This window comes from Bombus affinis, chromosome 4 (assembly GCF_024516045.1).
Source record: "Bombus affinis isolate iyBomAffi1 chromosome 4, iyBomAffi1.2, whole genome shotgun sequence".
Taxonomy (NCBI): domain Eukaryota; kingdom Metazoa; phylum Arthropoda; class Insecta; order Hymenoptera; family Apidae; genus Bombus; species Bombus affinis.
Window position 1 is genome coordinate 15,830,874 of NC_066347.1, and position 12,017 is coordinate 15,842,890.

The window sequence follows — 12,017 nt, forward strand, 5'->3', positions numbered from 1 at the left end:
ATTCTCTCAGGTCTGTTCGAAATCTAAGAACTTTCCTAACGATAGAAAAATACGAATCGATCGAAAATGAGCCAAAGCAAGAGTTAAATACGATGATCTTTCGTGTCGATCATGTCGTACGATAGATTAACAATGAATTCTGTCGACGTTCGATAGCTCTGGTTGGGAGAATGAGCGAAACGTTGGCGAGATCGGAGTTCCAACCGGCTGCCTGTCCTTTCTTTCATTAGCGATACTTAACTTCTGTTTCTTCACAATATCGTTTCAGACGCTCTAGAGTTTTCACTAGAAGCAGGGAACCCGGTTGGTACAAAACTTTTAATAAATACAACAGGCTTCTCGTAAATCTCGACGAAACGAGAACCACCGTACCACTGTTTCCTTTCCTGTTCCTTTCACTCCTTTCTTCGCTGTTACGGAGGTAGCGTACAAAAGAAAGGATCATTACAACGTTCTCTTGCGAACGAGTCGGATCAACCGACCACTTTTGTCCCTTGAACGGTCGAGACTCGCATGCTGCCTCGGTCGAGCATTGCGCAAGGTTCAAACTGACCTAACGTCCAGACGAAAAAGAAAAACCACTTTAGCGGTAGAATTTGGAATGTTAATCCCTCGCCGGTAGATTGGTATGGAAACTGGCTTGGAGATTTTTGTTTCAAAATATTTTTTCTTTTTCGGTCATGACCCTTTCTACGTAGAAACTGAGTTCTTGGAAACGTACAAGGATTATCCGAAAAGTATCCTATCATTTTGAATATTCAGAGAACGAATCGAGCGACGAAAGCTAACAACCATTCGAAAGAAATTTTACTGAGTTTATGCTGTTCCGTTGCTGTTCCGTGGTGCTATACGATCGATAGCGAAATGTGATCGAGCGAGTTTTACCGATTTTCGATTATATGATCGTTGTATTGACAATGCCCTGAATATACACGGTGAACCGTAACGCGATCGTTGCATCGATAAGAGTAGTGAGATTTTTCAAGTATCGACGAGATATTACGTCATTTGGATTTTTAAGTAGGAATTAATTAAGCGCAAAGCGTAGACCGAAGTTATATCGCGATCAACTTTACCTGGGTCGACGGTTCTACCTTTTTCCAAAGTTAAAATTTCATACAGGTCCGCTTCTTTCCAACGTTCGTTTAGAATCAGCCATCCTTATTTTTTTACAATTAAAAAATTATTATTGGATATCCGCTCTATTGAATCTTCATCGTTCATCGTTTATTAATAATCTCTAGATTCTAAATTATGCGTTCCTCGTAAATCCTAAAACTATTTTTCGACTTGCACCAATATAAAATCTTGTCCGTCTTAACGAGAGAGGTTACATTAGCATCGTTGCAAAATTTCGCGCATTATCTCATCTGTGGTTCTTCGAATTGTGCCCGTTTGAAATAACGCAACGTTAACGATCGTATATCGCCCACGTAATACACGAACGAAAGCAATAAAATTAATCCACCATTTGCCAAATACTTTCCACATCGGATTTTACAGCCGATGCTTCTATAACAACTTAATCCGCGTCAAGCGGCAGTTGCGTATTTAATCAGATAAATCGGGCATATTCCACCGTGCTTTGTAATGGAGGGAGAATTAACTTCAGCCGGCTAGTTATGTAACAAGTATTTCACCCCACCGGTTGAGGGCTAAAATTGATTATCGACGACGCCAACGACCGAATAAATTACCCTGTGTTTCTCTGCCGCGACACGATCGATCGAGCTAAGGTTTCATCGCCGATGTCTACGAAAAACTTGGTTTTATTTGTCGCGTGAAACCAACGCCGTCGAGATCGTTCGTTGAACGTTAAGCGAGCCCCGTTAATTTCCAAGTATAAACAGCAGCAGAAGCGAGAAGAGATTTTTCACGAGACGAGTAAACTCGCGACAAGATTCTCCTTGCAACTCCAACGTCTTCAATTGGGTTAACTACATACAATTCGTGGGTACGGCCGCCTGATCGTAAATTGGTTAGTAGCTGAAGTCACTCGAGTACCAGCCACCCGCTCTGGGACGCATTACAGCACCGACACGATGATTCCGTGACGCGTTATATGTAGCGCGCTCGTAAAAATGTTTGAGTAGAAGGCGCATGGAACGAGGATCGACGGAAACGCAGCGAACTACACAGATATGCAAATTCCTCGATTTATACCTGTTACGTAATTAATTTACGGCTACGTGTTTTGCGAAATACATGTATAGATTATCATCGAACGTTTCCCGATGCTACTTGCAAGCTTCCAAAGATGCCGTTTCAAGAAGCCGAGCGCTTTGTGCAGAAACGTGTATTTGCTCAAAAATACTTTTAAAAAATTCCTAAATACTTAACGGGTTTCTCTCTCTCCGCTTCCCGTATACTTTACGCTTCTTTACATTCTTTCTTCTAATTTCTTGTTTATTTCTATCCTGCGTTTCTTCCCTCCTTTCTACTTCCGCGCATTCCTTTCTTCCTATCTTCTATCCCCCTTTCTCTCTCGCGCTTCTTCGGTTCCTTCTATCGAAGTTCGGTAAAATATTCTCAATACAAATTATTCAAACGTATTCCTTTGCGGGAAACATTCGCGCGAACGAAGCGAGCTTTGAAGCAAAATTTCTAAATGAAAGAACGAGTAATCTCATTTGCACGATCGTCTCGCATAAAAATCTAGATCGTATCGAGATGTCGAATATAACGAACGGTATCGAACGAAAGATGTCTTTTATAAACATTACGGGAAGGAGGCACAAGTCAAAAGCGATAATCCCTAGGTAGGTTGGAACAGAGGTAAGCTGGTAAGCACGAAGAGAAAGCAAGGGTCACGTCCAAAGGCTGGACGGGGTTTCGATCCGGTCGGTGTTCCGCTAAAGTGCATCGTATCATACGATTCGTGAGCGCGCTTGCGCGATCGTAAATCGGTTAGTGACTGTCGCTTAGCGCTGCGTGTCCGCCTTTAGCCCCTCGTTCCAGGACGAATGGCTTCAGGGGGTAAGGGGGTTGGCTTTGGCCGTCGAGAGAAAGCATACACGTAGGTCGACAGATAATACTCCAGGGAGATCGATAACATCGACCACGGAAATACACCGACTTAATAATGCAGCCGATAATCACGATGAAAGAGGACGATGACGATGACAGAAGTAACGGTAAGAGAAATCGGTCGGTCGCTAAGTACGACTTCTAACGCGTGTTTTCACAGAGACCTTGCCTTCCTCTGCAACCCGCTTTATCGTAATATCAGTTTTGTCGGTGAGCTGGATGCCGCCCTCTCGTCGTCCATTATCTAAGTAGATCGACAATATGCGAACGGTTACGATTATTATACAAGCGATAGCTAAGTGGAACGCGACACGTGATCCGTTTCGATATTGGATCTATGTTGCAAGCGTAACAATCGCATTACGTATTGGTCGTTGTTGAACATTGGGGCGGGAACATTAAGTAAAAAGTTAATATATCGCGTAATAAACGACAGGAGCGGCAGAAACGACAAAAATGAGTTCGATCGTCGATTAGAAGTTACTCGAAATATTTATGATTTGTGAGAATGTGTCGGATCTCTGGTTTCTTATGACCCAACGATTTTTAGAAGAACGTGAGACTATAGCAAATTTCAGGATGCTAGATGTAATATACGTAGAATATCACACTACCGTACAAACGTGTGGTTGTGGGTAAAAAAGACGTGAAACTTTCATTGGCCCTCATTTTCCATTCTTTCTAACCGAGTATTACATTCGTCGCTAGCTGTCTTTCAATGCGGCAACGATTCTTAGCCGAGCTCTTTGGTAATTGATACTTTCCTTCTTCTTGATTATCAGCTTGTATTATAGCAGTTTAAGGTTAACGTTATTTATTCTCCGCATTTTATCATTAGCGAGTATGGAAATTAATTTGTGATAAAATGGCACAATCGTGACATCAACGACAGCATGCAAATATCGTTACACAAACACGTGCGCGAAGAAATTGCAAAATAGACTAAATGACTTCTTGGCGATTAATTATTAACGAGACTGATCATCCGCCGGAAGGCAGATGAATTTTAAATGAACGCAATCAATTAACCTGCTGGCGTATTATGTGACGGTAGAAACGGAAGAACAGCGTGGAAAAAACGGCGCCAGATTAAATATAACTTATTGCACGTTCGTTCGCGATAGAACGTTCAAATAGGAATTAACAAATCGCTTCTCGACCGAGTTAATCGATTCGGATCGATATCGTACCGATTAAAAATGTCCATTTTATAAAGCAACTTACACTTATCGCGAAACATATTACTGCTATGTTTGTTCAACTGTTATATCAAAATGATATTATTATACTTATCAGGACCAAAGCAACGTTCGATAAATATGCAAATATACTTTATTTATTCCACGTGATGAAAATTTCAAAACCATTCTGCATTTACATCGCGTCGAATTGCGCGAGATATATTTTGAAATTTCGCATTATAAGACGAGAAACAGACGTAAGTTAGTTGAATGTACGGCCGAGCATACTCTGCTTATACGTCCCTTGTATATTTCAATGAAGATTTGTTATAAAACATATGTTCGTCCGAAACTTAACTCGCTTATCACGACGCACAGAACTCGTACGCAAACCGTCGGCCAACCTTTTCGAAACACCCTATATATACGTGTAAGACGGAATAGATCGGTGGATCGTATAGAATATAAAAGACAGAAAATCGTATCCTCCGAAGCGATTATCGATGAAAGAGAGTGATAGAGAGAAAGGGAGAGAGAGAGAGGGAGAGAGAGGAAAGACATCCTAAATTGCGCGTTATCGACATCCTGGACGGGAATTAATTCGATTCGTGACGTAATAAAATGCTTCTTGGCCGCATCGCGGAACGTATATTGGGTTCGTTGGAAAGTCCGAAACACGAAGAAAAGAGTTCGCCGGGCCAAGTCGATAATCGGATGAAGAGAAACTGTCGGTGGTCGACAGAGGTATGGGGAGGGGGGGTCGTATCGATCTCATCTGGCAACCTTTCCTTTTCTATTTTCACGTGGTTCGGAACCCAATAATAGGGGTTGTACCGATAATTTCACCCCCTCCGGTTATTCGATATGGATCTTTTAGTAGCGAGCCTTTGCTAGGGTGATTGAACCGCCTACTCTCTTTTCCAGCATCCGCTATACTCTCGTCTATATCTTTCTGTCTACCATATATATTCTCCGTCTCTTCCCATTTCCTCTCTTTTTCAACTCCACGTAACCACTCAGCGCGCACTTTCCTTCCGCCTCGTCGCTCCCCGTTTTACCTTTGTTTCTCCTTTTCATCCTTTCCCGAATGTTTTCCGCGAGTGCTCGCGCCTCGCGCTTCCGTACAATTAATGGATAATTAATCAGCCAAACTCGACCGCGACGATGCGAGAATCGCGGCGATAATCCGAGATACGGGTCGTTACCTTTGTCAGATGACAAAAAAGGGAGGGTTGAATATGACGAGGCGGGGATGGAACAGAAGGGCAGGAGATGAGAAGAGGCGAGCGAAGGAAAAAATTTATTTGCTCTTGCGGTTAATTCTTGTCCTCTTCGCAGGGCAACGGGATCGTAAAGCGACGGAAAGGGATGCGCGTCGACGTAAGTGAGATCGATAGCTACGTAAAGGGAGAAGTCACAAAGTTCGCAGGAAAGAACGGTTACGACGTTGGCAGCGTTAAGAAAATTGAATAGCGAAAGACACGGTTGCCACAAAGAAAGGAAGGAAAAAGGAAAAAAGGAGAGAAGAAAGGAGAGGGGAAAAAGAAGAGAAAAGGGTGGGAAGGGTTTTGGTGGAAAAAATAAAAAAAGGAAGCGAGAGAGAGAGAAAGAGAGAGAGAGAGACAGACCCGGGTGAGAAGCTTCGTGGTGGGGAAAAGGAAGGGTCGGTAAATTCGTGAAAACAGTTAACCCCACGGACGTTGGTGCACCGTTATGAAACTTCGTAAACGTCGGTGAAAAGGGGAGGGTGGAAAAACAAAAACACTAAATTGCACGGTAGAAACTTCAAAGGCGGAAATAAAATCTGTAAAAAGAAGCAGACGGTGAACGCAAACGGGAAAAACAAGAAGTAATCAAGAAACGTGCCCGGAGGATGTGGGTTATGTTTAATTTGTTACGCTGCGGAAAAACGAAATAGAGATAAAGAGAGGGCGCGGAGGAGAAACGGCGTGGGGGGGAAGAAAAAAGAAGTAGCAGAAGAGCGAGAAAAAGAGAGGGAAAACGCGGGTAATCGGGAAGTCTGCGTTTTTAAAGGGTGAAAAACGTGCCGCGCACCGACGGCAACCTGCTTTCATAAGAATATTTTTCACGTCTTTACCGGCCGTCCCTCTTCCCTCGAACTCTCGGTCCCGCGCGCGTTTCATCGGTGCGAATCGTTCCGCTTTCATAATAAAAATCGAATTAATTTCTTATCGATTTAACAACTTTTTCTAAAGTGTCAAATAAAATGAAGAGGAACGAGGAAATAAATCCGAGCGCGCACGACCCCGCTTTCTCTGCCAGATACTTTTCAGGGAATTAATTTAACGGTACTCCATCGTTTCGCGATAAAAATGGAACAACGCGCGCGGCGGAAAGGTTATTGCACGATAAAACTAAATGGATTCTTCGCGATACTTCCGAATGGACACACAGGATCGTTTCTGATGATGCCAAAAAAAAAAGAAAAAGAAAGAAAAGGAGCTACCGGAAACCTTTTCCGAGGGAGATAATCGAATGGTTCTTCCGTTTTCGCGGTTAATGAAACGTACAACAAAATTATTCTCTTTCAATGATACACATACACTGGCAGATAGTATCGATCATAGTCATATAACCATATATTAGACATAGTCATTGATTAAAGTGTTTGATAGTGACTGCACGAATTATAACGATTCGTGCATCGATTCGGAGCTGATGCGATTTAACAAAAAGAAAAAAAGGCCGCAAACGTAACGAGTCGCGTCTATTGGAGAAGAATGCATCGGATAAGGACATGTCGCGAGGCGATGATCCGTGCGCTAAAGTTCTGAAAAGGACGGGAGCACGGAATGTATGGGGTGGCGTAGCGAAAAGAAGAGAAACAGGAAGAGAAATTCCGAGAAGAAGATGAACGACAAGGAGCGAAAGAGAAAAAGAGGGAGAGAGGGATGAGGGAGGGAGAAAAAGTTGAAGCGGCCGCGGCGCTCGGATTTACGCGGCACGTTACCCTAATGAAAATCGCGGAGGATGAATTGTAGGAGGGATGGAAAGGTGGCTGGTTGGAATACACAGGGGTGGAATTAGAATATCAGAGACACGTTCGCAGTCTGTACATACGTTACACCAATACTCCTTCTCGTCAGGCTGTACGTATATAATACTTGTCGGTAGTTGACAAACCCTCGACATCAATTTCTCTCTCCGTCTCTAATTCCCCCCGTCTCTTTCCCTTCCCCTTTTCCCTTTGCCACCCTACGCCCCATCCCCATCCTCTGTTGCCTTCCGACTCTGTCCTTCTCTCTGTCGCGTCCTCTCCCTTTCTACTCTTCCCACCAACCCTCCCCTATCTTTCTCTCTTTCACCCTGTCACTCGGCTCTTCGTCTCTCTCTCTCGCTTCCTCTCTTCGTTTACTTTGGAGATATCGATTACCGGCTCAACTCTCAACCCCCATCAACCCCTCTGTCACCTCCAACCCCCCACCCCTTATCCACTCCCACTGACACCCCCTCCCCCTCAACCCAAGCCCCAACCACTCGGCCCAGCTTGCTGCTTGGTTGCTTGCACGGTGTCACATCGGTGTAGCAGTTTACAGAGATGGTACAGTTCGCGACAATTACGATCAAACGTACAGTTAACATCGGCGTACGATCTCGCGACCCGGGGATGAGGGATTGCGATGGAAGTCGTGTCGCCTAACTGCTCCGTGCTTTCGGATCGATCATTGCATGCCGCACACGCTCATCCGGCGTCATTTTTTCCGCTCTCTTTTCTTTCTCTCCTCTCCTTCCTATCTCTTGTTTTTCGCCTTACCTTGTCTATGTTTCTCTCGGAGACAAAATGAACGTGTTATTGCGATATATCGAAGTAATACAGGTGAGAAGAGGAGAAACGAAGGGGCTCGGCAAACGATCGCGTTGCGAGATAACGCTCGCAGACGGTGTTTCGCAGACGCGTTTAAAATAATAGGGGGCTTCTCCGATGGTGAATTTTTTTCTCCTTTTTCTCCTTTTTTCTTTTTTTTTTTTTTTTTTTTTTTTGGAAAAAAGAGAAGGGCAGAGGTGAAAATAAATCCAGGACCGAGGATCGTAGCAGGGCTGTTGACCCTGCTCCGCTGGGGAACGTATACGTTTTCGTATACCAGAAGGGAGGGAGCAGTTTACAGAACAGCATAACAGCCAGCGTAAAAGCATGTTCTCAAATATCGGTGAATTTATACACGCGAATAAAGCAGACGACCCGATTTCTTTTTCTTTCGCCCGCCTATTTCGCTTGCCCTTTACACGAGAACCTCTTCTTCTCTCTGCGCGTCCCACGAACTATCAAAACACGCGAAAATTACTTTCCAAAGGAACTGCCGGCTTAGCGTGCAACGTAAATAAAGATATAGGCAAATGTTTTGCCTGGTACAATCGTAATTACGAGGTAAAAGCGCGGATTACAAGAGCAAACTACTGACTAAACGGCAAAATAAAATAAATAACGATGTGCAACGTGTTTGAAAATTTCAAACGATCGAATTTTTTAACTCGTCTATTCTTTTTTTCCTTTCTTTTTCTCCAAGTTGTTCCGATACCGTACGGGGCTATAAAATTAATACACGAATGTTTATACAAATTCATATCTTCGTACATTTCCATATTTTTAAAGAAACAAACCCGCAATGGAAATTTATTTCAGCCATTGAAGATTATATCGAGTACTTTGCTCTGAATATTTTGTACATTTGCGTAGTGTATACGTTCTGGGCCGCAAACTATATTTCCAACCTGTTTCGACCACTTTACGTTACCAAACGTTATTTTGTAACAGCGTGTCTGCGAAAGAACATTCCAAGGATCCGTGTAGCGTTCTTTCCGTTGTTATTTCCTCCGCTTAGATTCCACAGTTTTATGAAATTTAAAGAAATTTTAGTATTCCTAACATTATGATAAACTATTTCTTCAATGAACAAAATATCGCTTTCTATCCAATATGTGACCCATGAAAACGTGATCTATGAGAAATTAGAAATTCCCCTAAGCGACTTTCGAAGCGATGGAGAGGGCTCGATACGAGGGAAAATCACGCAAAAGTATTTAAAAAAAAAAAAAAAAAAAAAGGATGTAAACACGGAAAATCATCGATGTAACACTGAGAAATTTATTTCACAAAATTGTATTACGAATTTCTAAGCTTCCCCTTTGTTGGATCTTTCCATCGAAGTTTAACTTTGCTCGCGATTCCCTCGTTTTTCAAAGACTTTGTTACTCGCACCACTTCTCCGTTGATCCTCTCGCATCGATTGGTCAGATGTACGAAAGAACAACGAATTTCTGAACTGTTCGATAATAAATATTTAATAAAGAAGCGAGAAATGAAATGGACTCCCGTGGCAAATACTTTGGTCCACGTTAATGCCGCACTTTAATATAGGTAAGTCCAAGTTAAGCTCCTTACCGATGACGATACGATTAGTACGGTTGGTTGAGCTAATTGCCTTCGTGCTGATGGGAACTGAATCGAAGAGCCGGCAATATGAAGCGAGAACAATATCGATCGTTTTTCTCCATTGCCCCGTGTCGGGGAGGGTTGCGACAAAGATTACCGAGTTCAATAATGGCCCTGTAACCTCGTTGCTTATAAAACCCGATTCCGTGGCTACGATTACCCTCTCTATCGATAATTTCAACAATAGAAGCACGTGCACCGGCACAGAACTTTCGACAATTCCAGTCTGTATATTATAACTGAGATAACAACAAAAGATATACACTATCGGAGGATGTATTGCGCTACCGTAATGTGTAATTGTAATATTTCGTTTTTATTCCACCCTTGTTTCGATTTGTACGTATAGAAACATAACAACGTTGAACTAATTCTGCATTCGCAAAAGTTAACACGTCTTCGATTTACGTTCTGGCAATTTTGTTAACCTGGATAATTTCAACAACTTTGACAGTCGTAGGAATCTTAATAATCGAAGAGGCTGCTGCGGTAAGGAGGAAGCTCGGCTTTCAGTCGTTTCAACAGACGAAGAAAAGCCAACTGAAAGTTGATCGGAATCAAATCACTTTCCCAAACCTGCTGTGGATTCACAGTCGACTAACATTCGTAGTAACTTTCGAATATAAAGTCTACATCTTTCTTTCTCTTCCGATGGACGGAGCTTTCGATCTTTCTAGCTTCCATATCCTAGAATATTGATAATTTTCGCAACTTTCGTCACACGAAACGTTGTGCTCCGAAGAAACGCGTAACAACGCCCGATAACAGTGCGACGATTCATCGAATCCGCTCGAGTTGGTCCGGGTGTCATCTAAGCAATGTTTTCAACTGTCGCGAATAAGCTGCACTCGATACGAAGATAAAAACATGAAGGCGAACTTACAAAGTGCCTTACCATAACGTAATGCCTCTGCATCTCGGTCTTCTCGCTGGCCAGTTTCTCGCATTCGATCTTCAGTCTGAAAAGTGAAAAGCGATTGAGGATAGAGCTAGTCAAACATGCGTTAAAGCAGAAATCGCGCGCACTCGTTCAGGACCATTTTGTATGCGTGTATTTGTGTGTGCGTATATGTGTGTCTAAATGCATATATATATATTGTATAATGTGCGTGTGCGAGCGCTTGTGTGTGTACGTGTAAATACGTGCAAGCGCATAGGGCAAGACCGCTTCCTTTCCCTTTGGGATTTGCAGCATCTTGAATTCGAGAAGGAAGAGAACGCGGTGTGTCTCTAGAAAGTAAGATCGAGTTCTCCGGCGAAAAAGCTGAAGGAATAAGAAGAAATGAGATTATGGGGGTGTTAGCGGTTGCGGCGGGCGACCCGACCACTGAAAATCTAAAAAAAAGAAGCCCGGCTATGAATAAAGGAAGAGGAACCTGCCGGGGACATTTTGGCAAATATCCGATCGTTCTACGCGTTATTTGTCGAGGAAAATCGATCGGAACGTATGGTATAAAGTTGCTCTTGGAATCGTTTTAACGTGGCTCGCGTGCAATTTTGACGCGACGTATCTCGTATTTTTATTAAAGAAATAAATTTTACACGGTAACCATTATGAGTTAAATTTGGAAATAAGGTCCACGTTGATTGATTAGAATACTGTTTATAACTAGAGTTATTTAAATATCAAAAGTGGAGATCTTAATCGTTCACTGTGATCGAATTTTCATGGCGTATGTATGTAGATACTTTACGAGCTTCTCGGAAAGAATCGATCACCTTCGCTTTTTATACAATTCTCGCCAGAAAATGACGTAAGTAATCGCGTATTTCCAGGTAAGTGAAAAAAATAATGTTCCTAATGGTTATTTTTCTCTACGTTTTAATTTAATTAATTAAATGTGTTAATCAACGTGGCTCCAAAAACCCATACGTTTACAAATGCTGTTCGCATAATAAAATTCACCTGCCGATTATACGAATCGTTATGTAAATTGGTAGAAAAATGATTATTAAGAAAATTGATTTACGCACAGTAACCACGAAAGATATTTGCGCGTGTCTATCTCTATTTCCAACGAAACATTCCGTTTATCGGATTCTACGCTTCATTTTTATAGTATTTTTGTAACCATATGAAGATACTTGCAAGTAACATGGAATTTAACGCGATTCGACCGAGAACTAGTGTAAACTATAACAGAAACGTTGGAACGTAAATACTTTCTGCAGCCATCGCAGTACGATTCCACATGAACTTTTGTCACTTCGTAATGCACACTTGTATCTTACAAGAAAGTTAATATGAAAATTCATAAAACTGCCAAAGATGATACAATAAACGACGCGGCGATAAAAATTGCGAGTGTTTCAAAGTCGAAATAAAAGAAGTACGATTCACGGCGAGAATAGTCGAG

The 12,017-nt window shown here is 42.3% G+C and overlaps 1 protein-coding gene across 6 annotated transcripts in view; it reads right to left on the reverse strand.

The window, feature by feature from the left end:
• LOC126915406 (protein groucho) overlaps positions 1–12,017 on the reverse strand; it is a 115,462-nt gene that overhangs the window by 75,227 nt on the left and 28,218 nt on the right. For 4 of the 6 annotated variants that reach the window (XM_050720061.1, XM_050720063.1, XM_050720065.1 and 1 more), the window contains exon 4: positions 10,544–10,619. In XM_050720061.1, the coding sequence (XP_050576018.1) occupies positions 10,544–10,619 (76 nt within the window). The remainder of the gene's footprint in view (positions 1–10,543; positions 10,620–12,017) is intronic. The other 2 variants (XM_050720062.1, XM_050720064.1) reach the window with 1 other exon arrangement.